General features: G+C 46.6%; 1 protein-coding gene across 7 annotated transcripts in view; it reads left to right on the forward strand.

Moving 5' to 3' along the window:
• Positions 1–1,970: 1,970 nt before the first annotated feature.
• LOC139383135 (protein-tyrosine sulfotransferase 1-like) overlaps positions 1,971–27,082 on the forward strand; it is a 70,672-nt gene continuing 45,560 nt past the window's right edge. For 6 of the 7 annotated variants that reach the window (XR_011628700.1, XR_011628701.1, XM_071127488.1 and 3 more), the window contains exons 1-2: positions 1,995–2,178; positions 25,838–26,953. Coding sequence is in view for 5 of the 7 variants with exons in the window: in XM_071127488.1 (XP_070983589.1) it covers positions 26,046–26,953 (908 nt within the window). In the remaining 2 variants the exon portion in view is untranslated. Of the gene's footprint in view, positions 2,179–25,837; positions 26,954–27,082 lie in introns of all 7 variants that reach the window. The other variant, XM_071127490.1, reaches the window with a different exon arrangement.

Here is a 27,082-nt window from a genome sequence, read left to right on the forward strand (position 1 = left end):
CCAAGTTCATCATTTTAAAAGGCTAATTGATGATTAGAAAACCCTTTTGCAATTATGTTAGCACTGCTGAAAACTGTTGTTCTGATTAAAGAAGCAATAAAACTGGCCATCTTTAGACTAGTTGAGTATCTGGAGCATCAACATTTGTGGGTTCGATTACAGGCTCAAAATGGCCAGAAACAAAGACCTTTATTTTGAAACTCGTCAGTCTATTCTTGTTCTGAGAAATGAAGGTTATTCCCATGTGAGAAATTTCCAAGAAACTGAAGATCTCGTACAACGCTGTGTACTACTCCCTTCACAGAACAGAGCAAACTGGCCCTAACCAGAATAGAAAGAGGAGTGGGAGGCCCCGGGGCACAACTGAGCAAGAGGACAAGTACATTGGAGTGTCTAGTTTGAGAAACCGATGCCTCACAAGTCCTCAACTGGCAGCTTCATTAAATAGTACCCGCAAAACACCAGTCTCAACGTCAACAGTGAAGAGGCGACACCGGGATGCTGGCCTTCGAGGCAGAGTTCCTCTGTCCAGTCTCGATGTCAACAGTGAAGAGGAGACTCCAGGGATGCTGGCCTTCGAGGCAGAGTTCCTCTGTCCAGTCTCAATGTCAACAGTGAAGAGGCGACTCCAGGGATGCTGAGGTGCCACGATCTCCTACTAACTGTTTTTATATCCATGTTTTTCAGATAGAGAGAAACACAACCTAAAGGTCATGTACAACTAGAGAGGCTGCTGCCAACAGACAGACTCAAATCTCTGGCCACTTAAATAAACAGATGAATTAGACGGATCACTAGTCACTTTAAATAACGCCACTTTGATCATGTTTACATAGAGGTATCACTAGTCACTTTAAATAATGTCACTGTAATAATGTTTACATAGAGGTATCACTAGTCACTTTAAATAATGTCACTGTAATAATGTTTACATAGAGGTATCACTAGTCACTTTAAATAATGTCACTGTAATAATGTTTACATAGAGGTATCACTAGTCACTTTAAATAACGCCACTGTAATAATGTTTACATAGAGGTATCACTAGTCACTTTAAATAACGCACTTTAATAAGGTTCACATACCCTGCATTACTCATCTCATATGTATATACTGTATTCTATACCATCTACTGCATCTTGCCTATGCCGCACGGCCATCGCTCATCCATATATTTATATGTACAGATTCTTATTCACCCTTTACATTTGTGTGTGTTTGTGTGTATTAGGTAGTTGTTGTGAATTTGTTAGATTACTTGTTAGATATTACTGCATAGTCGGAACTAGAAGCACAAGCATTTCGCTACACTCGCATTAACATCTGCTAACCATGTGACCAATAAAATGTGATTTGATTCGATTTGAACTGGATACCTAAACCTGGTAAATCAATCAACTGTGTTGAGATGTATCCTATTATACACTGTGGTGGATTACCTATTTCATTCACTTGATTAAAGTGTCCAAATGGATTAAAACTCAAAATTATCTCCGATTCTATTGTGTGAATATGCAAACGTGCTTATTTGCCAGGAAGCAAATGTGTGGACATCTGTAGCCTATAATGAGACTGACAGATACAAAGTACTCTTCATTGGAAGAGTAAATCAATTTGTATTGATCAAAATACTGTCAGCTTTTATAACGCTACAATATTTTGCTGTGAGCTGTTGCGCAAATATTTGAAATGGAGTTCCTGTCTCTTTAAAAACATTGGTAGATTCTAGTCCCGCCCTTCAAAGCTTTCAACCAACCCTCTGCCATGAGACATTATGATTTGTCTTCTGCAGGCGGTCCAATCGCAAACCGGCTTTCAATTACAGGGCACCATTCATTATCCTAATTTTGTTGCAAAATGTTTCTTAAACGGAAGCAAACTGAACGAAAACGAGGAAGAACCTAACTGAATTAGTCCAATAGAAACTCTCGTTTTCGTTGTAAAAACGCAACTGTTTTACAACTGTGTGGACGAATGATTACACCAACGTCTCGTAAAGCAGGGGATACGCGTTTGCAGCGATACAACTGAAGAGAAAGCAGTACCAAGTATTATCGTGCGTCGGATCAGTGGAACAACAGCGAGCAAATAGAACGGAAGGAATGTACCAGCAACGGTGTTGAACTATTAGATCAGCAGCTTGATCAACTGTCTCCGGCGCTGGATCCGCTACATTAGGTGGGTGGTTATATTGTATCAAGTGAAAGATTCCGACAGTGTAGCATAGCAATGCCCTTCTCTTTTCCCACTTCTCTTCCAGCTTCAGCGGCGCTAACCGCGACTGTCTCGCTCTACCTAGTAGGTTTAACCACTACTCATTTTGAGCATTACCCATTCGGAGGTCTTAAAGAAAAGCCGCCCGTCTATGTCCGTTTTTAGCTCCGACATGTTTTAATAGTTGGTGAATCTGTGAAATGCGCTGAAAGCTTGGCATCGTTGTAGAATGTTTTTGGCACGGTTGTAGAATGTTTTTGGCACGTGCCACCCGGTGTATGAAGGCAGAACATGTATCATGCATCTTGGCACAACAATAATCATGATCGGTCAAAAGCCCATTTTCAAATAGACAACTAAATGAATCGAGTGTTGTGTCTCCGTATTGGCAGTTATGTTCTCGTGTTTTAACCAGATACATTTTTCTTCTGCAGCCTATCAGTAATGCTTTTTTTTTTACATTGAAATGAACAGTAACTGTTGATGTGCGCACAACTAAAACAACACACGTCGTTGTTGATTATTGGCATCTCCTATGTATCTGTAGCGGAGTTTTTTTTTTTTTGTCGACAGAAAACTGACATTAAATTCACGTCGTCAGTCTTTTTACCTTATTGATATTTCCACATCAGATGACATCCTGTCTGTAGACTATTGATGTGGAATACCTACTGGTCAGCACAGCATAGGAAATATTGGACGGAATTATGCAAACGTCACAATGTGTAAACGTGTTCCCGAAAGGAAGCCTCCTACACTTTGTCTTCTGGGATTTATTATGTAGCTTAATTAATCAAGACAATATGATGAATCTCGGCAACCAGCCATGAGGTAGGTCTACCTCCCAGATGTTTTGCAATGAGCTACTTGCAGTGAACCACAACTGAAGGGGAATGGGTCTAACACTTAAATACATTTAAAAAAATAATAATAAAGACAGGTTATTTGGCTTATTGTAAATTGTGATGACAGGTTATTTATGCATCAAAGGCTCCTTCAGTTTTCTCTTTATTGGCAATAGCCAAAGACAGAAATAGATAGATAGATAGATAGATAGATGGTATGGCTATCTATCTATCTATCTATCTATCTATCTATCTATCTATCTATCTATCTATCTATCTATCTATCTATCTATGTCTTTGTCTGGTATAGAATATATATTAGTAATATGACATAATGTTTCGAACCCCCTGGCTGTTATAGTGATGTGTGTTTATTCATATTCTGGTGACTCGGTGCCCACAGTCCCGCCACAGCCCGCCCACGGTCCATTAGACTTTGTTCACAGAAATTCCCAAATTACGTTACGCTATAAGAGACCTCTGATTATTCACTGTTAAGGGTTTATTCACATTTTGTCAAATGGAAATGTATGACTTTTAACCAAATATCCAAGACCAATAATTGATGACCTCTCCATGGCTGTGTTTAGTCAAGCAGCCCAATTCTGATATTGTTTTCCACTAATTATGCTTTTGACCAATCACATCAGATCTTTTCACAGAATATATTTTTCCAGAGTTTATCTGATTGGTCAAAGGACCAAATAGTGAAACAACAAATATCAGAATTGGTCTCCCTGTGTAAATGCAGTTGAAATAGCCTTACATGGGGGGGGGGGAGTCTGGTTAAATGTGGTATTGAATGTGGAATCAGGACGTGAGTGCCCACTCTGCTATTCAGTGCAGATCTAGCTTTGTTTAACCTTTGACGCTGTGTGTGAATCCGGGCCGGTGATAGGCCACTTTGTTATATAGAGGAGCCGGGTACGCAGGTCCCCAAAAATGTGAATTATAGGCCCAGCTCCGGCTCAAGTCGGCTCATGTCAAGCACTGACCTTTTTTAGGATGCACCCTCAGTTGTTTTCCTGTGGCTGTCTGTCTGAGCTCTGTGCTACTCTGCTTCCGCAGCTGCAGGGGGTGATTGATAATGGCAGGGCCTGGCTGTGTCTCAGGGAGAGTTGGGATATGCAAAATAAATACATTTCCAATGTAAATTATTGACAAATATAAACCCCCACCAGAGTACTACAATTCTTCCCTGCACTAGCATTGACCAAGAAGTAGCGCATCGCTAGTATTGACCAGGAAGTAGGGCACCGCTAATATTGACCAGGAAGTAGCGCACTGCTAATATTGACCAGGAAGTAGCGCACCGCTAGTATTGACCAGGAAGTAGCGCACTGCTAGTATTGACCAGGAAGTAGCGCACCGCTAATATTGACCAGGAAGTAGCGCACCGCTAGTATTGACCAGGAAGTAGCGCACCGCTAATATTGACCAGGAAGTAGCGCACCGCTAATATTGACCAGGAAGTAGCACACCGCTAGTATTGACCAGGAAGTAGCGCACCGCTAATATTGACCAGGAAGTAGCGCACCGCTAATATTTACCAGGAAGTAGCGCACTGCTAATATTGACCAGGAAGTAGCGCACCGCTAGTATTGACCAGGAAGTAGCGCACTGCTAGTATTGACCAGGAAGTAGCGCACTGCTAGTATTGACCAGGAAGTAGCGCACTGCTAGTATTGACCAGGAAGTAGCGCACCACTAGTATTGACCAGGAAGTAGCGCACCGCTAATATTGACCAGGAAGTAGCGCACCGCTAATATTGACCAGGAAGTAGCGCACCGCTAGTATTGACCAGGAAGTAGCGCACCGCTAGTATTGACCAGGAAGTAGCGCACTGCTAGTATTGACCAGGAAGTAGCGCACTGCTAGTATTGACCAGGAAGTAGCGCACCGCTAGTATTGACCAGGAAGTAGCGCACCGCTAGTATTGACCAGGAAGTAGCACATCGCTAGTATTGACCAGGAAGTAGCGCACCGCTAGTATTGACCAGGAAGTAGCGCACCGCTAGTATTGACCAGGAAGTAGCGCACCGCTAGTATTGACCAGGATGTAGCGCACCCCTAGAAAAACCATGACCAGGAAGTAGCGCACCCCTAGAAAAACCATGACCAGGAAGTAGCGCACCAAATTGAGTGCCATTTGGAACGCAGAAGTCTTTGGTTTTTCTCATTTCCTGGTTTGGGAAGTCCGTATCACCCCTTTTGCTGCTAACAGATGATATGATCATGTTTATTTTGTACACCGTTTAGGTAAATACCTTCTCTTAGCTACCTGCCTTCATCCTGTTAGTTGGCTAACATCACTAATGTGCCTTATGATGTCCGCCCACGCTGATGCATCCAGGCTGACCGTGCATCATCCTCCTGTTCATTGGCAGGTTTTATATCATGTCTGTTGTACTCTCATGTATTCAAGCCATTGAGTTTTTACTGATTTGTAGGTTTTGTTATGTAGGCTAATGCATTGTGATTCACAGACCGTAGATCAGTTCTATGCTGTGATTATTCCCCAGGCTCAGAGTGTGATGTGTTGTTGCGTTGTCTACCTTTTTATTGCTCAGGGAAGGTGCAGCATGCGGACAGACCTTCACATGAGTGGATTCAGTTATTTCAGCCACACCTGTTGCTGACAGGTGTATAAAATCCGAGCACACAGCCATGCAATCTCCATAGACAAACATTGGCAGTAGAGCCTCTAGGTTTCTTCCTAGGTTCTGGCCTTTTTTCTAGGGAGTTTTTACTAGCCACTGTGCTTCTACACCTGCATGGCTTGCTGTTTGGGGTTTTAGGCTGGGCTTCTGTACAGCACTTTGTGACATCAGCTGATGTAAGATTGAATGGCCTTAACTGAGGAGCTCAGTGAATTTCTTTTAAAAATTCAACGTGGCACCGTCATAGGACGCTAACTTTCCAACAAGTCAGTTTGTCAAAATTTCTGCCCTACTAGAGCTGCCCAGGTCAACTGGTGCTGTTATTGTGAAATGGAGCAACAACGGCTCAGCCGCGAAGTGGTAGGCCACACAAGCTCACAGAACCGGACCGCCGAGTGCTAAAGCCTGTAGAACGTAACAAATGGTCTGTCCTCGGTTGCAACACTCACTACAGAGTTCCAAACTGCATCTGGAAGGAACATCGGCACAATAACTGTTAGTCGGGAGCTTAATGAAATGGGTTTCCGTGGCCGAGCAGCCTCACACAAGCCTAAGATCACCATGCGCAATAGCCAAGCGTCAGCTGGAGTGGTGTAAAGCAGTGGAAAGGCTATCACGCATCACCATCTGGCAGTCCGACGGACTAATCTGGGTTTGGTGGATGCTAGGAGAACACTACCTGCCTAAATGCATAGTGCCAACTCTAAAGTTTGGTGGAGGAGGAATAATGGTTTGGAGTTGTTTTCATGGTTCGGGCTAGGCCCCTTAGTTCAAGTGAAGGGAAATCTTAACGCTACAGCATACAAGGACATTCTAGACGATTCTGTGCTTTCAACTTTGGGGCAACAGTTTAGGGAAGGCCCTTTCCTGTTTCAGCATGACAATGCCTCCGTGCACAAAGCGAGGTCCATACAAAATGGTTTGTTGAGATCGGTGTGTAAGAACTTGACTGGCCTGCACAGAGCCCTGACCTCAACCCCATCGAACACCTTTGGGATGAATTGGAACACACGACTGCGAGTCAGGCCTATTCGCCCAACATCAGTGCCTGACTTCACTAATACTCTTATGGCTGAATGGAAGCAAGTCCCCACAACAATGTTCCAACATCTAGTGGAAAGCCTTCCCAGAAGAGTGGAGGCTGTTATAGCAGCCATGTTCCCACATCTAGTGGAAAGCCTTCCCAGAAGAGTGGAGGCTGTTATAGCAGCAATGTTCCAACATCTAGTGGAAAGCCTTCCCAGGAGAGTGGAGGCTGTTATAGCAGCAATGTTCCAACATCTAGTGGAAAGCCTTCCCAGGAGAGTGGAGGCTGTTATAGCAGCAATGTTCCAACATCAAGTGGAAAGCCTTCCCAGGAGAGTGGAGGCTGTTATAGCAGCAATGTTCCAACATCTAGTGGAAAGCCTTCCCAGAAGAGTGGAGGCTGTTATAGCAGCAATGTTCCAACATCTAGTGGAAAGCCTTCCCAGAAGAGTGGAGGCTGTTATAGCAGCAATGTTCCAGCATCTAGTGGAAAGCCTTCCCAGAAGAGTGGAGGCTGTTATAGCAGCAATGTTCCAACATCTAGTGGAAAGCCTTCCCAGGAGAGTGGAGGCTGTTATAGCAGCAATGTTCCAGCATCTAGTGGAAAGCCTTCCCAGAAGAGTGGAGGCTGTTATAGCAGCAATGTTCCAGCATCTAGTGGAAAGCCTTCCCAGGAGAGTGGAGGCTGTTATAGCAGCAATGTTCCAGCATCTAGTGGAAAGCCTTCCCAGGAGAGTGGAGGCTGTTATAGCAGCAATGTTCCAGCATCTAGTGGAAAGCCTTCCCAGGAGAGTGGAGGCTGTTATAGCAGCAATGTTCCAGCATCTAGTGGAAAGCCTTCACAGAAGAGTGGAGGCTGTTATAGCAGCAATGTTCCAACATCTAGTGGAAAGCCTTCCCAGAAGAGTGGAGGCTGTTATAGCAGCAATGTTCCAACATCTAGTGGAAAGCCTTCCCAGAAGAATATAGGCTGTTATAGCAGCAATGTTCCAACATCTAGTGGAAAGCCTTCCCAGAAGAGTGGAGGCTGTTATAGCAGCAATGTTCCAACATCTAGTGGAAAGCCTTCCCAGAAGAGTGGAGGCTGTTATAGCAGCAATGTTCCAACATCTAGTGGAAAGCCTTCCCAGAAGAGTAGAGGCTGTTATAGCAGCAATGTTCCAACATCTAGTGGAAAGCCTTCCCAGAAGAGTGGAGGCTGTTATAGCAGCAATGGGGGACCAACTCCATATTAATGCCCAAGACGAGCAGGTGTCTTTTGGCCATGTAGTGTATCTAAACGTGTCCAACTCCTATATGTTCTCTGCCACCTCATTGAGTTTTAAACTGACGGTCTTGGTTGACTCCCTGGCTGAGCCCCGACGGGCTTGGTTGACTCCCTGGCTGAGCCCCGTCGGGCTTGGTTGACTCCCTGGCTGAGCCCCGTCGGGCTTGGTTGACTCCCTGGCTGAGCCCCGTCGGGCTTGGTTGAGTCCCAAATGGTCCCCTTTTTTAAGTGTACTACTTTAGACCAGAGTCGGCCTTCTTGCATCTATAGTCCAACCAGTTCCCTCTGTAATGCCCAGTTAAGGTGACAACATGCCACTGGCCAGGGAGGGATGTCCTTGTGAAATTATCCATCTCAAGTCAAGCAGCCCTCCCTGCTTTTTTTTCTGCTATTGTGTCAGGACCAGCTGGGTCTGCCGGCCTGCCTGGCTGGCTTTCGGTCTGCCGGTCTGGCTGGCTTTCGGTCTGCCGGTCTGCCTGGCTGGCTTTCGGTCTGCCTGGCTGGCTTTCGGTCTGCCTGGCTGGCTTTCGGTCTGCCTGGCTGGCTTTCGGTCTGCCGGTCTGCCTGCCTGCCTGTCGGTCTGCCAGCCTGTCGGTCTGCCAGCCTGCCTGCCTGCCAGCCTGCCTGCCTGCGTGGTTGTGACGAAAGGAGGGCAAGTTGGCTCTGGACTCTGTTATAGAGGAAGAGGAAACAACATATCTAGAAGGTATACATGTGATTTATACCATATACACTCTTCATTATCGTGCTGATACTGTAGCATTGAAAGCAGCTGAATCTCAGACTAGGCTAAAGCTTTAGGCCATGGCTCCGTCCTCCCTAAGAGTGAACTGGTTCCCTTCTCTGATTTTTTTGAAAGGAAATGACTGGTACACATTCCACATATAGTGGAAACTCCCTCTAGCTAGCCCCTGCCTCTACCAGTCTAATACTTTTACATTGGTGTTGAAGTAATGAACAAGTGTACATTTCAGGAGAGAGGAGATATTATTGGGATGCACCCGCTAAGTTTAGTTTCCCCTAGCTGGTGAATGTTGTGTCTGGTTAGATGTTAATATCCTCTTCCATCTTGATAAAAGAGAGACTGTTGTAACATGAGTGTCAGTTCGGAATTTTCCTCTTCAGGGACCAAATTTTAGGTGGCTCCTCCTCTTCCTATGGTCTGGCTATTGATTGGCATGGAAATGAGGCCCTGTTTTTAGATGGAACAGAATGGATGGCCTCCCAGGCAGCTGTGTCCCGGATGGACTTGTGGATGATGTGGCAATACCGTATTGATCTCTCGCTCTCTCTCAATATCCATCCCTCTCTCTCTCAATTTCCACCCCTCCCCTCTCTCTCTCTCTCCCTTTCAATGTCCATCCCCCTCTCTCTCTCTTTCTCTTCTCTATCATTTACCAGTGATGTCAGAGTGTTTTAAACCCTGGACTTTCAACCCAGCAGCATGATAAACACCGAAAGAGTTCAGCTAATCAGTTCCCAGGTTAGAAAACTGCACAACACACAGGGAGGCTTTAAACAGCATGCGGTCTTCCTCCCTCTCAGCTGCTGACTGACTGATCATCCTGTTTGAATGGTGCAGCATCGCTCTCTCTCCCTATCCAGGATACCTAAATGAAAGTGATGATGATTAATGTTGTTGGTGTGACAGTTGCGGAGAGAGAAGAGCGCACTAGAGAGCGAAGCACCAATTAATTTGTACGTTTACATGCTAATGAATAGTGTGTAGCCGAGCAGGGTGCATCGTGGGATGTTGTTCGGTACCCGTTGGCTCTGCTCTTGTGGTTGATTAGGAATGACCCAGACTGGCTGGTAGCTGCTAGGTGTAGGGTTATCTACCCACATGATCTCTACCTACGCTAGGTAGTGTAGTCTTTATAGTCAGTGTAGGCTGATCTACCCACGCTAGGCTGTGTAGTCTTTATAGTCAGTGTAGGCTGATCTACCCACGCTAGGCTGTGTAGTCTTTATAGTCAGTGTAGGGTGATCTACCCACGATAGGCTGTGTAGTCTTTATAGTCAGTGTAGGCTGATCTACCCACATGATGTGGAAGTTTCCATCAGTACAAGTGTTAGTGGAGTTTGAGAAACATCTCTATATTCCACAGTTCAAGTGTCTCTTGGGTTTTGAGTTGGTTTCTGAAATTGGGCCTTCCTCTCGCCCTCCGCATCACTCAGTCAGTTGGAATAGAGAGGAAAGTTGTTGTCATGGCACCACTTCTTCTTCCAGTAATGGTTTCTACTGGAGGACTGACTGACCTTTCCCGGGAGATGGCAGGCCTGATGCTATTGCCTCCATTTAAAAAAAAATGAAAAAAAATAAATGGAAATGGTTTGTAAAATGATCCCTGAATGCCATGTATGTTACAGCCTTCCAGGTCCCTGGGAGAGACGCAAGGGGCCAAGATGACATTTCACATCTTTTAAACCGTAACTACGGGGTCATTTGCAGCTTCTAGTGTAAAGCTTAAATGTCAACCAAAACGTCCCAAAGCCGTTGACTGGAATTATGCGGAACTGAGTTTAAATGTAACCAATCGGAGAACAAGTTGTCTGGGAAAGACCGTTGACTAGAATTATGCGGAACTGAGTTTAAATGTAACCAATCGGAGAACAAGTTGTCTGGGAAAGACCGTTGACTAGAATTATGCGGAACTGAGTTTAAATGTAACCAATCGGAGAACAAGTTGTCTGGGAAAGACCGTTGACTGGAATTATGTTGAAAAACCAAATATTAATACTAGAAACTGACCTCAAATCGAATGTTCAAGGTCACATGCAGATGTTAATGTGAGTGTAGTGAAATGCTTGTGCTTCTAGTTCCCAACAGTGCAGTAATATCTAACAAGTAATCTAACAATTCCCAAACAACTACCTAATACACACACGCATCTAAAGGGATGGATTAAGAATATATAAATATATGGATGAGCGATGACCGAGTGGCATAGGCAAGATGCTATAAGATACATTACTCATCTCATATGTATACACTGTAAGATGCATTATATGAAGTGGCATTGTTTAAAGTGACTAGTGAGTCTCAATGTAGACAGCAGCCTGCCTCTCTGTGTTAGTGACAGCTTTTTAACAGTCTGATGGCCTTGAGATAGAAGCTGTTTTTCAGTCCCTCGGTCCCCAGCTTTGATGCACCTGTACTGACCTCGCCTTCTGGATGATAGCGGGGTGAACAGGCAGTGGCTCGGGTGGTTGATGTCCTTGATGATCTTTTTGGCCTTCCTGTGACGTCGGGTGCTTTGAATAGGGCTATGGTCTCAAATGGCATGTTTTTCCCCTATAAAGTAGTGCACTATATAGGGAATAGGGTCCTGGTCTAAAGTAGTGCACTATATAGGGAATAGGGCTCTGGTCTAAAGTAGTGCACTATATAGGGAATAGGGCTCTGGTCTAAAGTAGTGCACTATATAGGGAATAGGGCTCTGGTCTAAAGTAGTGCACTATATAGGGAATAGGGCTCTGGTCTAAAGTAGTGTACTATATAGGGAATAGGGCTCTGGTCTAAAGTAGTGCACTATATAGGGAATAGGGCCCTGGTCGTAGTGCACTATATAGGGAATAGGGCTCTGGTCTAAAGTAGTGTACTATATAGGGAATAGGGCTCTGGTCTAAAGTAGTGTACTATATAGGGAATAGGGCTCTGGTCTAAAGTAGTGCACTATATAGGGAATAGGGCTCTGGTCTAAAGTAGTGTACTATATAGGGAATAGGGCTCTGGTCTAAAGTAGTGTACTATATAGGGAATAGGGCTCTGGTCTAAAGTAGTGCACTATATAGGGAATAGGGCTCTGGTCTAAAGTAGTGCACTATATAGGGAATAGGGCTCTGGTCTAAAGTAGTGTACTATATAGGGAATAGGGCTCTGGTCTAAAGTAGTGTACTATATAGGGAATAGGGCTCTGGTCTAAAGTAGTGCACTATATAGGGAATAGGGCTCTGGTCTAAAGTAGTGCACTATATAGGGAATAGGGCTCTGGTCTAAAGTAGTGCACTATATAGGGAATAGGGCCCTGGTCTGTCGTAGTGCACTATATAGGGAATAGGGCCCTGGTCTAAAGTAGTGCACTATATAGGGAATAGGGTCCTGGTCTAAAGTAGTGCACTATATAGGGAATAGGGCTCTGGTCTAAAGTAGTGCACTATATAGGGAATAGGGCCCTGGTCTAAAGTAGTGCACTATATAGGGAATAGGGCCCTGGTCTAAAGTAGTGCACTATATAGGGAATAGGGCCCTGGTCTAAAGTAGTGCACTATATAGGGAATCGGGTCCTGGTCTAAAGTAGTGCACTATATAGGGAATAGGGTTCTATAGGGCTCTGGTCTAAAGTAGTGCACTATATAGGAATAGGGTCCTGGTCTAAAGTAGTGCACTATCTAGGGAATAGGGCTCTGGTCTAAAGTAGTGCACTATTTAGGGAATAGGGCCCTGGTCGTAGTGCACTATATAGGGAATAGGGTTCTATAGGGCTCTGGTCTAAAGTAGTGCACTATATAGGGTTCTGGTCTAAAGTAGTCCACTATATAGGGAATAGGGCCCTGGTCTAAAGTAGTGCACTATATATAGGGAATAGGGCCCTGGTCTAAAGTAGTGCACTATATATAGGGAATAGGGCCCTGGTCTAAAGTAGTGCACTATATATAGGGAATAGGGCCCTGGTCTAAAGTAGTGCACTACACCTGCATTGCTTGCTGTTTGGGGTTTTAGGCTGGGTTTCTGTACAGCACTTTGAGATTTCAGCTGATGTACGAAGGGCTATATAAATAAATATGATTTGATTTAGGGAATAGAGTTCTATAGGGCCCTGGTCTAAAGTAGTGCACTATATAGGGAATAGGGCTCTGGTCTAAAGTAGTGTACTATATAGGGAATAGGGCTCTGGTCTAAAGTAGTGCACTATATAGGGAATAGGGCCCTGGTCTAAAGTAGTGCACTATATAGGGAATAGGGCCCTGGTCTAAAGTAGTGCACTATATAGGGAATAGGGCCCTGGTCTAAAGTAGTGCACTATATAGGGAATAGGGCCCTAACGGAAACCCCCTGTCGGGGGTTTCCGTGGCGGCCTAGTCGGAGGTTTCCGTGGCGGCCTAGTCGGAGGTTTCCGTGGCGGCCTAGTCGGAGGTTTCCGTGGCGGCCTAGTCGGAGGTTTCCGTGGCGGCCTAGTCGGAGGTTTCCGTGGCGGCCTAGTCGGAGGGTGCCCGTGGCGGCCTAGTCGGAGGGTGCCCGTGGCGGCCTAGTCGGAGGGTGCCCGTGGCGGCCTAGTCGGAGGGTGCCCGTGGCGGCCTAGTCGGAGGGTGCCCGTGGCGGCCTAGTCGGAGGGTGCCCGTGGCGGCCTAGTCGGAGGGTGCCCGTGGCGGCCTAGTCGGAGGGTGCCCGTGGCGGCCTAGTCGGAGGGTGCCCGTGGCGGCCTAGTCGGAGGGTGCCCGTGGCGGCCTAGTCGGAGGTTTCCGTGGCGGCCTAGTCGGAGGTTTCCGTGGCGGCCTAGTCGGAGGTTTCCGTGGCGGCCTAGTCGGAGGTTTCCGTGGCGGCCTAGTCGGAGGTTTCCGTGGCGGCCTAGTCGAGGTTTCCGTGGCGGCCTAGTCGAGGGTGCCGTGGCGGCCCCAACAGGATCTTTATTGAGTTTAGAATATGGTACTTCAGAGAGAAATCATGACCGTGTGTTTTCACTAACAGTTTGGGTTCATTTAGTATTTATTTTGTTACCTGTTTCAGATCAAACTGATCTGTTGAATGGGTTCATCTTTCCTAATTCCCCTTCGAATTAAAAAAAAACACGGAGCAGCTTTTCCTGTTAGATTTGTGTTTCTCCATCTCTGAATTCCTGTATTATGAACTACTGGCAGGAAGGAGCACATTCACCCCATTAATCATTTGAAGAAAAAAAACAAAACAAAGGAAAACCATGTACCATGTTCATATCAAGCCTTCAGTGACAGACCTGAGTAGTAACGCATGATGAATAGCCAAGCAGTGGACCGTGAGAGCAAGCCTCTCCCAGTCCAACAATGCTTTTCTTCATTCCCCCCCTCTTCATCCCTCCCCCTCATCCGTTCCTCCCCATTGGGCAAAGAAGACCCTTTTTAAGTTCAGTTCTTGTCCATCAAGGTAGATCATGGCAGGGCCTCAGTGTTGGAGGCTCCAACCTTGTTACACACACACACACACACACACACAGAGACCTCCTCCCTTGTTATTAAGTGTTGAAGTGGTGGTCTGGTTTCCACATGGTCCCGTAGAGAATGTCAACCCTTGTTCACAGATCAAAGAGAACTCCATAGGAGGATACAGTATCTATAACAGGAAAAAGCCTCATTCCTTGCTTCAGCTCGGTCTCAGCCAGGTGAAACCGGAAACCAGTCTGCCTGCTGCTGAAGCTCGACCGCTGTAGTTGTAATTCAGACCAGTGACTTTGAGCTTTCAGAATTGTTCCAACCTCCTTCTCCTCGAAGTCGAGGAATGGTTGACAGTCAGATTTTTTTTCCATGGCTGCGTCTCAAGTGGCACCCTATTCCTTTTATATTTAGTACACAACTTTTGACCAGACGTAGGTCACTGTCTAGGGAATAAGGTGCCGTTTGGGACATACAGCACCTATTCTGGGCCGGAAGAGAACTTTAGACAAGCCTACCGTGGGAAAGGAGAGCGGTGAGACTGGAATGCCATAAAAAAACAGACGTCGGCCTTCTATTCTATTCTTCAAATAGCCACCTTTTGCCTTGATGACATCTTTGCACAGTCTTGGCATTCTCTCAACCAGCTTCACCTGAATGCTTTTCCAACAGTCTTGAAGGAGTTCCCACATATGCTGAGCACTTGCTGGCTGATTTTCTTTCACTGGTCCGACTCATTCCAAACCATCTCAATTGGGTTGAGGTTGAGGGATTGTGGAGGACAGATCATATGATGCAGCACTCCATCACTCTCCTCCTTGGTAAAATAGCCCTTACACAGCCTGGAGGTGTGTTGGGTCATTGTCCTGTTGAAAAACAAATTATAGTCCCACTAAGCCCAAACCAGATGGGATGGCGTATCGCTGCAGAATGCTGTGGTAGCCATGCTGGTTAAGTGTGCATTGAATTCTAAATAAATCACTAACAGTGTCAACAGCATAGCACGCCCACACCATCACACCTCCTCCTCCATGCTTTACGGTGGGAAATACATGCAGAGATCATCCGTTCACCCACACCGCTTCTCACAAAGACACGGCGGTTGGAACCAAAAATCTTTAATTTGGACTCCCGACCAAAGGACAAGTTTCCACCAGTCTAATGTCCATTGCTCGTGTTTCTTGGCCCAAGCAAGTCTCTTCTTATTGGTGGCCTTTAAGTAGTGGTTTCTTTGCAGCAATTCGGCCATGAAGGCCTGATTCACACAGTCTCCTCTGAACAGTTGATGTTGAGATTTGTCTCTTACTTGAACTCTGTGAAGCATTTGTCTGAGGCTGGTAACTCTAATGAACTTATCCTCTGCAGCAGAGGTAACTCTGGGTGTTCCATTCCTGTGGCGATCCTCATGAGCGCTAGTTTCATCATATCGCTTGATAGGTTTTGCGATTGCAAAGTTCTTAATTTTCTGTATTAACTGACCTTCATGCCTTAATGTAACGATGGACTGTTGTTTCTCTTTGCTTATTTTAGCTGTTCTTGCCATAATATGGACTTGGTCTTTAGCCAAATAGGGCTATCTTCTGTATACCACCCCTACCTTATCACAAGACAACTGATTGGCTCAAATGCATTAAGAAGGAAAGAAATTCCACAAATTAACTTTTTTAACTAGGCACACCTGTTTAATTGAAATGCATTCCAAGTGACTACCTCACGAAGCTGGTTGAGAGAATGCCCAGGGTGTGCAAAGCTGTCATCAAGGCAAAGGGTGGCTACTTTGAAGAATCTCAAATATAAAATATATTTTGATTTAACATTTTATTTTGGTTACTACATAATTCCATTTGTGTTATTTCGTAGTTTTGATGTCTTCGCTATTATTCTACAATGTAGAAAATAGTAAAAAATAAAGGCCGGTACTGTATGTACATGGTATCTTGGGTATAAATAATAAACTTTTTGACTGCTATCATATCGACACTTAATTTCATTGTTATTCCATCATTGCTTCTGTCCTGAATTTCACTATTTATAGTGATGTTTAGGCTACTGATGTTTTCGTCATTTGACCACGCGGTTTCCTGACCGCGTGTCTTCCTGACCACATGTCTTCCTGACCACATGTCTTCCTGACCGCGTGTCTTCCTGACCGCATGTCTTCCTGACCGCATGTCTTCCTGACCGCGTGTCTTCCTGACCGCATGTCTTCCTGACCGCATGTCTTCCTGACCGCATGTCTTCCTGACCGCATGTCTTCCTGACCACATGTCTTCCTGACCGCATGTCTTCCTGACCGCATGTCTTCCTGACCGCATGTCTTCCTGACCGCATGTCTTCCTGACCGCATGTCTTCCTGACCGCATGTCTTCCTGACCACATGTCTTCCTGACCGCATGTCTTCCTGACCACATGTCTTCCTGACCGCATGTCTTCCTGACCACATGTCTTCCTGACCACATGTCTTCCTGACCGCGTGTCTTCCTGACCACATGTCTTCCTGACCGCGTGTCTTCCTGACCGCGTGTCTTCCTGACCGCGTGTCTTCCTGACCGCGTGTCTTCCTGACCGCATGTCTTCCTGACCGCATGTCTTCCTGACCACATGTCTTCCTGACCGCATGTCTTCCTGACCGCATGTCTTCCTGACCGCATGTCTTCCTGACCGCATGTCTTCCTGACCGCGTGTCTTCCTGACCGCGTGTCTTCCTGACCGCGTGTCTTCCTGACCACATGTCTTCCTGACCACATGTCTTCCTGACCGCGTGTCTTCCTGACCGCGTGTCTTCCTGACCACATGTCTTCCTGACCACATGTCTTCCTGACCGCATGTCTTCCTGACCGCATGTCTTCCTGACCGCATGTCTTCCTGACCGCATGTCTTCCTTGTTTTCTTTTATTTTTATTTTGTCGTTCAAAAAAATTAATTTGTTACCGTGTTCTGAAGGCACTGTATTGAACACTTTAATGTTTCTGTGATTTTACATATAGCCTACAGTAACATAAATTAACATAAATTACATATAGCCTACAGTAACATAAACTAGTGAAAAATGTTATTGTTATTTGAAATGAAATAATCTTATTCTGTTTAACTTAACCAATTTATTTATTTTATTTTTTTTTTGCAATGACATGTATGAAATGTGTTTTAATGACACTGTTAGAATGTTGCAGTCAGAATGACAGCTCATTAGCATGCTATCAGATAATACCTTCTCATGCTTTCGCCGAAAAGCATTTTAAAAATCTGACTTGTTGGCTAGGTTCACAACGAGTGTAGCTTTAATTCAATACCCTGCTTGTGAATTTTGATCAAGGTTTGAGTTTTAACGAGTACATTTAGCATTTAGCGTAGCGCATTTGCATTTCCAGGTGCCTACTTGAGACATATGCGTCTCAAGTAGAATCAAGAAGTTAAAGGGGGGCGGGTCCCTGGAAGCCTAGCAGTTCTAGTGTTCGTTCCACCAAATCAATCTGAAGGCAGGAAGGAAGGATGCATCACTGTAGTGTTTGTACAAGTCCTTGTACTACGTATCCGCTGGTACAGTGGGTATCCTAAGTGGGTTTTTTTCACATTATGTTTTGTTACAAAATGGGATTAAAATGCATATAATTTTATTTTTATTTTTATCTACACCAAATACATAATGTAAAAAATAAAAAAATGGGTGCTTGCTTGAGATCCGAGGGATTGTGCCCCTCAGGGGTGGGTGCTCAGTCCCCTCCTGTACTCCATGTTCACCCATGACTGCATGGCCAAGCACGACTCCAACACCATCATTACGTTTTCTGACGACACAACAGTGGTAGGCCTGAGTACCGACAACGATGAGACAGACTTTTTGGGAGGAGGTCAGAGACCTGGCAGTGTGGCGTCAGGACAACCTCTACCTCAACGTGAGCAAGACAAAGGAGCTGATCATGGACTCCAGGAAAAAGGGTATGCTTGACATCGGCAAGCACTGGGGAGTTTTTCAGGATACAGATCATCAGAATGGAGCTAAGGACTGGCAAAATCCTAGAGAGAAAAACTGTCTGCTTTACACCAGACACTGGGCGACGAATTCACCTTTCCAGCAGGACAATAACCTACAACACAAGGAGAAATCTACTACGATGTTACTAACCAAAGAAGAGAGTGAATGTTCCTGAGTGGCCAAGTTACAATTTTTGACTTAAAGAATGGCTGTCTAGCCATGATCCCCAACATCTTGGCAGAGCTTGAAGAATGTTGACAAGAATAAAGGGCAGATAATGTACAATCCAGGTGTGGAAAGCTCTTAGAGCCAGACCTAATTAGACTCACAGCTGTAATCGCTGCCAAATGTGATTCTAACATGTATTGCCTCTGTGGTGAATCCTTATCTAAACCAGGTATAGTAGTGTTTTTATTGTTCATCTTTTTAAAAAGATTTTTCTTTACTTTGACATTTTACAGATTTTATTTTTTAATTTTGTTTGTATACATTGTTGACACAAAAAAGACATCAATTTGAATCCCACTTGAACACAATAAAATTATCCAAGGGGGGGTTGAATACTTTATGATGGGGACTGTAGGTGTTTTCTGAGAGACAGTAAGTTGGGGAATCGTCACGTTCCACCGGAGATCACACCGCAGCCGCTCCAGACGAAGGGCAAAGACTCTGCTTGTTGACGTGAGCCTGCGTTTCCTCTCTCTCTCTAAACATAGCACATCTCGTCTGTCTGTCTGTGGAGGAGAAGACCTTGGTGATTTCCTCTCTCTTTTGTCTTTTCCCTCCATCTTATCAGTTGTTGCTAGCGGGTAGATGCCACACACTTGTCTGTATGGTGCAGAGGCACAGTATGGAAACGGTAATAAGGACTTCTCTAATATGGAGCTTAGCTTGTAGCGTGAAGGCCTACCTGAACGTACGTGTGTGTTTGTGTGGTGTGTGTGGTTCGTGCTCTTTTCAATGCTGTTAATGTGCGTCCGCATCACAGATAACGTGTGGTTTTTGGTGCTCGTGTGCTGTGCATTCAGTACTGTTTCATAAGGTGTGCGTTGTGACTGGTGTCACTGTGCGTCACCATGCGTGGGTGTCTTTGTTATTTTACATTCTCTGCTCAAGCTTGTAGAGCGGCATCAGTCAGTGGTCAGAGCAGATGAATGATGCCTTGTTGAGCAGCGTCAGAGCAGATGAATGATGCCTTGTTGAGCAGCGTCGGAGCAGATGAATGATGCCTTAAGGTAGACCCAAAGGTAGACCCATTGTCGTCTCCTCCCAGGTAGACCCATTGTCTCCTCCTCCCAGGTATACCCATTGTCTCCTCCCCCCCGGGTAGACCCATTGTCTCCTCCCCCCCGGGTAGACCCATTGTCTCCTCCCCCCGGGTAGACCCATTGTCTCCTCCCCCCGGGTAGACCCATTGTCTCCTCCCCCCGGGTAGACCCATTGTCTCCTCCCCCCGGGTAGACCCATTGTCTCCTCCCCCCGGGTAGACCCATTGTCTCCTCCCCCCGGGTAGACCCATTGTCTCCTCCCCCCGGGTAGACCCATTGTCTCCTCCCCCCGGGTAGACCCATTGTCTCCTCTCCCCGGGTAGACCCATTGTCTCCTCCCCCCGGGTAGACCCATTGTCTCCTCCCCCCGGGTAGACCCATTGTCTCCTCCCCCCGGGTAGACCCATTGTCTCCTCCCCCCGGGTAGACCCATTGTCTCCTCCCCCCGGGTAGACCCATTGTCTCCTCCCCCCGGGTAGACCCATTGTCTCCTCTCCCCGGGTAGACCCATTGTCTCCTCTCCCCGGGTAGACCCATTGTCTCCTCTCCCCGGTAGACCCATTGTCTCCTCCCCCCAGGTAGACCCATTGTCTCCTCCCCCCAGGTAGACCCATTGTCTCCTCCCCCCAGGTAGACCCATTGTCTCCTCCCCCCAGGTAGACCCATTGTCTCCTCCCCCCAGGTAGACCCATTGTCTCCTCCCCCCAGGTAGACCCATTGTCTCCTCCCCCCAGTTAGACCCATTGTCTCCTCCCCCCAGGTAGACCCATTGTCTCCTCTCCCCAGGTAGACCCATTGTCTCCGCTCCCCAGGTAGACCCATTGTCTCCGCTCCCCAGGTAGACCCATTGTCTCCTCCTCCCAGGTAGACCCATTGTCTCCTCCTCCCAGGTAGACCCATTGTCTCCTCCTCCCAGGTAGACCCATTGTCTCCTCTCCCCAGGTAGACCCATTGTCTCCTCTCCCCAGGTAGACCCATTGTCTCCTCTCCCCAGGTAGACCCATTGTCTCCTCTCCCCAGGTAGACCCATTGTCTCCTCTCCCCAGGTAGACCCATTGTCTCCTCTCCCCAGGTAGACCCATTGTCTCCTCTCCCCAGGTAGACCCATTGCCTCCCCTCCCCAGGTACACCCATTGCCTCCCCTCCCCAGGTAGACCCATTGTCTCCTCTCCCCAGGTAGACCCATTGTCTCCTCTCCCCAGGTAGACCCATTGTCTCCTCTCCCCAGGTAGACCCATTGTCTCCTCTCCCCAGGTAGACCCATTGTCTCCTCTCCCCGGGTAGACCCATTGTCTCCTCTCCCCGGGTAGACCCATTGTCTCCTCTCCCCGGGTAGACCCATTGTCTCCTCTCCCCGGTAGACCCATTGTCTCCTCCCCCCAGGTAGACCCATTGTCTCCTCCCCCCAGGTAGACCCATTGTCTCCTCCCCCCAGGTAGACCCATTGTCTCCTCCCCCCAGGTAGACCCATTGTCTCCTCCCCCCAGGTAGACCCATTGTCTCCTCCCCCCAGTTAGACCCATTGTCTCCTCCCCCCAGGTAGACCCATTGTCTCCGCTCCCCAGGTAGACCCATTGTCTCCGCTCCCCAGGTAGACCCATTGTCTCCGCTCCCCAGGTAGACCCATTGTCTCCTCCACCCAGGTAGACCCATTGTCTCCTCCTCCCAGGTAGACCCATTGTCTCCTCCCCCCAGGTAGACCCATTGTCTCCTCTCCCCAGGTAGACCCATTGTCTCCTCTCCCCAGGTAGACCCATTGTCTCCTCTCCCCAGGTAGACCCATTGTCTCCTCTCCCCAGGTAGACCCATTGTCTCCTCTCCCCAGGTAGACCCATTGTCTCCTCTCCCCAGGTAGACCCATTGTCTCCTCTCCCCAGGTAGACCCATTGTCTCCTCTCCCCAGGTAGACCCATTGTCTCCTCTCCCCAGGTAGACCCATTGTCTCCTCTCCCCAGGTAGACCCATTGTCTCCTCTCCCCAGGTACACCCATTGCCTCCCCTCCCCAGGTAGACCCATTGCCTCCTCTCCCCAGGTAGACCCATTGTCTCCTCTCCCCAGGTAGACCCATTGTCTCCTCTCCCCAGGTAGACCCATTGTCTCCTCTCCCCAGGTAGACCCATTGTCTCCTCTCCCCAGGTAGACCCATTGTCTCCTCTCCCCAGGTAGACCCATTGTCTCCTCTCCCCAGGTAGACCCATTGTCTCCTCTCCCCAGGTAGACCCATTGTCTCCTCTCCCCAGGTAGACCCATTGTCTCCTCTCCCCAGGTAGACCCATTGTCTCCTCTCCCCAGGTAGACCCATTGTCTCCTCTCCCCAGGTAGGCCCATTGTCTCCTCTCCCCAGGTAGACCCATTGTCTCCTCTCCCCAGGTAGACCCATTGTCTCCTCCTCCCAGGTAGACCCATTGTAGCAGCAATCGACTCTGTGACATCCAACATTTGTGGATTACCACATTGAACCGATTGTTGAGAATCTCCCATCTTATGTCAAAGACACTAATCACATGATCTCATTGATAGAGGGCTCAGGAAGGATACCAGAGGGCTCCCTGCTGGCCACTTTTGATGTGGAGAGCTTGTACACTAACATCCCACACACTGGAGGCTTGCAGGCGCTGCAACACGTCCTTCAGCAGAGAGACACTACCCTTGTTCCATCCAATGATCGCATCTTACAACTCACTGAACTGGTATTATCCCATAACTACTTTTGTCTTTGAGTCAGACTTTTTCCTTTTTCTTTCGGGGTATAGCCATGGTCCCCCCCTACTATGCAAAACAATTTTGAGGAAGCACTCCTTTACAAGACAGAGACACACCCCTTTACTTTCTAAAATCCTCCAATGGAAGAGATACATAGATGATGTCTTTGTGCTCTGGGAAGGAAGTCAGCAGGAACTAAATGAATTCAAAACTAAACGAGAGATCTGAATACCTCCAATTCACCATGCAGACTGATGAGAGAGAAATACATTACCTGGACGGACGGATCATCAAAGAGAATGATGCATTACACACAGACTTCTACACAAGGCCCACAGTCCCCAGTGCCTTTACATGAAGGATAGTACGCGTCCCCTTCCCCTCAGGAATGGTCCTACCATATAGCCAGTTATGCCGGGTTAAAAGAATCTGTGGCCACCAGTCAGACTTTGACAGCAGTACTAACAAAAAAAAATGACAGAGCAATTCAAAATGAGAGGCTACAAAACTCTTGGTGCTGCATTGATGAAAATATCTCAGAAACCAAGAGAGGAATTACCCAAAAACTCAACCAAAGAAGAAAGAAACAACGCAACTGTCTTTTGCACTAATAAGTACACCACCAAGGGTTCGGAGAAAATGAAAGCAATCCAGGCATTGAGCAGGTAAAATCCAGCTCCTACTACTACAGTGGGGCAAAAAAGTATTTAGTCAGCCACCAATTGTGCAAGTTCTCCCACTTAAAAGATGAGAGGCCTGTAATTTTCATCATAGGTACACATCAACTATGACAGACAAAATGAGAAAAAAAATCCAGAAAATCACATTGTTGGATTTTTAATGAATTTATATGCAAATTATGGTGGAAAATAAGTATTTTGCCCCACTACAGGCTTACTGTTTTCCACAAATCCTGACATTTGGGGTGGCAGGGTAGCCTAGTGGTTAGAGTGTTGGACTAGTAACCGAAAGGTTGCAAGTTCAAATCCCCAAGGCGACAAGGTACAAATCTGTCGTTCTGCCCACTAGGCCGTCATTGAAAATAAGAATTTGTTCTTAACTGAATTGCCTAGTTAAATAAAGGTAAAATATATTATATATATTTTTTAAAACATTTAATCCAAGTAAAAATTAATTTTCTTAGGTCAGTTAGGGTCACCACTTTATTTTAAGAATGTGAAATGTCAGAATAATAGTAGAGTGATTTATTTAAGCTTTTATTTCTTTCATCACATTCCCAGTGGGTCAGAGATGTACATACACTCAATTGGTATTTGGTAGCATTGCCTTTTTTAAATTGCTTAAATTGGGTCAAACATTTAAGGTAGCCTTCCACAAGCCTCCCACAATAAGTTGGGTGAATTTTGGCCCATTCCTCCTGACAGAGCTGGTGTAACTGAGTCAGGTTTGTAGGCCTCCTTGCTCCCACACGCTTTTACAGTTCTGCCCACAAATGTCCAATGGGATTGAGGTCAGGGCTTTGTGATGGCCACTCCAATACCTTGACTTTGTTGTCCTTAAGCCATTTTGCCACAACTATGGAAGTATGCTTCAGGGCATTGTCCATTTGGAAGACCCATTTGCGACCAAGCTTTAATTTCCTGACTGATTTCGCTTCAATATATCCACAAACTTTTCCTGCCTCATGATGCCATCTATTTTGTGAAGTGCACCAGTCCCTCCTGCACCAAAGCACCCCCACAACATGATGCTGCCACCCCCGTGCTTCACGGTTGGGATGGTGTTCTTCGGCTTGCAAGCCTCCCCCCTTTTCCACCAAACATAATGATGGTCATTATGGCCAAACAGTTCTATTTTTGTTTCATCAGACCAGAGGACATTTCTCCAAAAAGTACGAGTTTGTCTCCATGTGCAGTTGCAAACCGTAGTCTGGCTTTTTTTATGGGGGTTTTGGAGCAGTGGCATCTTCCTTGCTGAGCGGCCTTTCAGGTTATGTTGATTATAGGACTCGTTTTTACTGAGGATATAGATACGTTTGTACCTGTTTCCTCCAGCATCTTCACAAGGTCCTTTGCTGTTGTTCTGGGATTGATTTGCACTTTTCTCACCAAAGTACGTTCATCTCTAGGAGGCAGAAAGCGTCTCCTTCCTGAGTGGTATGACGGCTGCGTGATCCCATGGGGTTTATACTTGCGTACTATTGTTTGTACAGATGAACGTTGTACCTTCAGGCATTTTGGAAATTGCTCCCAAGGATACATTTTATTTTTTCTCTTAGCTTTCATTTGACACAATTTTATGTGCTCCTATAAACTTCACATGCTGGTACTCATGGGTCGTTTTTTCCATGGCAATTACCCAGTGTGATGTGGTGGAAGCTCTGCATGCCGTTGGTGTGTCACACCGCCCACTCTGTAAAACAGTGTAACTGCTCCGGGGCCAAATTAGAGACCAAAAGGTTAGACGTCTTGTTCCTGGCTGGGATCGTCTCTCTCAGCCCAAGAAACAAACTGAAGACTGGGAGACGAGTAAAAAAACAAAAATTTAAAAAAAGAAGAAGACGACAATAATTGAAAAATAGAACAAAATAGTTGGGGGGAAATATTTTTCCCTCTGAGGTATATAATCTTAGGGTCTTGTTGTTATATATTTTTTTTTTGTTGTTTCGCTAAATGTGTCCCCGGGGAAGTCCTATATGCTTATGCCTTTTTAAACCGAGTGCTGAATACTGGAGCTACTACTTTTTTTTTTTTTTTTTTGTCTGTCTCTTGTCTCTCTCTTTTGTTTTCACTTGATGTGGCATTCCTCATTCCTGAGATCCTCATCTTCATTCCTGAGATCCTCATCCTCATTCCTGAGATCCTCATCCTCATTCCTGAGATCCTCATCCTCATTCCTGAGATCCTCATTCCTGAGATCCTCATCCTCATTCCTGAGATCTGGAGTGGCGCTTTGGTCTCGGTGACATTCACCAGGTCGTTGCTGTAAATCAGAATGTGATCTCAGTTAACTTATCTGGTAAAATAAGGGTACAATTTTTTAAAAATTGTGTCACTACAGACCCTGGTTCGATCCCGGGCTGTATCACAACCAGCCGTGATCTTGAGTACATAGGGACATTGGCCCAGTGTTGCCTGGGTTAGGGCCGTCGTTGTAAATAAGAACTTGTTCTTAACTGACTTGCCTAGTTAAATAAATACATTCCTCTGAGGTTGTCAACTGGGGGCCTTGATTGTGTCTGAAACTGTTTTTTTTTTTTTTGGTTTTCTGGACAATTTCATGGTGTCGGCCTTAGCCTTGTTTTTTATACACCGTAGTTGTACTGTGAGCCTTGTTTTTATTACAGAATAGTGGTTTTGGCATGAGATGCATATCCTTGTTAGACAAAGGAAATGTGATCTTTACTGGTTTTTCCAAGTTCAAAAGTGGAGATTCTCTTCTGTAGCCTCTGAAGGGATTTCTCATTTTATGTTGAGGGTAATTCCTACATTGGATATAATACATTTCATTTGACTGTGCTCTGTGGAGATGGGTCAGTACAGTGTAATGCTGACTCTAAGGATGTTTTTCAGTTCTGAAACTGGACCATGTATGAACTGATCCATTGAACCCTTTTTGGTTCTAGCCCGATTAGCATCATTTCTTCCAGCAGTGTACAAATGATTTAGGATTCCATGATCTGGAGCAAGATCTGTTTTTAAAGTTGCCATGTTCTACTGTTCCGACTCTATTCACTCACTGGATTATATTCTATAATAATACATTTTGTTCTGTTCTGTCCTTCCCCAGGCCTGATGGAGCTGGGCACTCGACGAGCGCTGACCACTGAGGAACACCCACCGCACTCTGCCCCCCACTGCCAACCTTGAAGGGAGGGACCCTCTGCTTCTCCCCCCCCCCTATCCCCTTCCCTTCTCCCCTCCTCCTCCTCCTCCTCCTCTACTCCAACATTACCTCCTCTGATACACCTCCATCCTCACCCCTCCGTGGTCCTGAGATGGTGATGATGGGGAAGCTGAAGCAGAACCTGCTGGTGGCCTGTCTGGTCATCAGCTCAGTCACAGTCTTCTACTTGGGTCGTCATGCCATGGAGTGTCACCACCACATCGAGGAGCGCAGCAGCCAGCCTGGGGACCAAGGGGTTCTGGGGGGCCTTCAGGGGCCGGGAGGGGTCCTCCTGGGCGGCTCGCTGGGCTCCTCCGCCATCCTGCGGGGCTCCAGACCCGGGGGCCATAACCTCTCCGCTCCATTCGTCTACAACAAGGACATGCCCCTAGTGTTCATTGGAGGGGTTCCCAGGAGTGGGACCACGTTGATGAGAGCCATGCTGGACGCTCACCCCGAGGTTCGTTGTGGAGAGGAGACCAGGGTTATTCCACGTATCCTGGCCATGAAACAGATGTGGTCGCGGTCGGGGAGGGAGAAGATGCGTCTGGACGAGGCCGGGGTGACGGACGAGGTCCTGGACGCCGCCATGCAGGCCTTCCTCCTGGAGATCATCGTGAAGCACGGCGAGCCCGCCAACTTCCTCTGTAACAAGGACCCCTTCGCTCTGAAGTCCCTCTCCTACCTGGCTAAGATCTTCCCGCACGCCAAGTTTGTGCTCATGATCCGGGACGGACGCGCCTCGGTCCATTCGATGATCTCGCGTAAGGTGACGATCGCTGGCTTTGACCTGGGCAGCTACAGAGACTGCCTGACCAAGTGGAACAGGGCCATAGAGACCATGTACACTCAGTGCCTGGATGCCTCAGAAAAGTGCCTGCCTGTGCATTATGAACAGCTGGTGCTCCATCCAGAGAAGTGGATGAGGACGCTGCTCAAATTCCTGGACATTCCCTGGAACGAGGCGGTGCTTCACCATGAGGAACTCATAGGGAAAGCAGGTGGTGTTTCCCTCTCCAAGTAAGTAGTGGTGTTGGGAGTGTGTGTGTTTTATGTACCATGAGCCTGCATGTTGCTGAACTTCAGGCATGCCTGTCTCCCTCCCTGTTCATTTCTGTCAGTGTCTAAAGTGAGTAAACTTGAAACTCA

The sequence above is a fragment of the Oncorhynchus clarkii genome, chromosome 24 (genome assembly GCF_045791955.1).
Source record: "Oncorhynchus clarkii lewisi isolate Uvic-CL-2024 chromosome 24, UVic_Ocla_1.0, whole genome shotgun sequence".
NCBI classification, from domain to species: domain Eukaryota; kingdom Metazoa; phylum Chordata; class Actinopteri; order Salmoniformes; family Salmonidae; genus Oncorhynchus; species Oncorhynchus clarkii.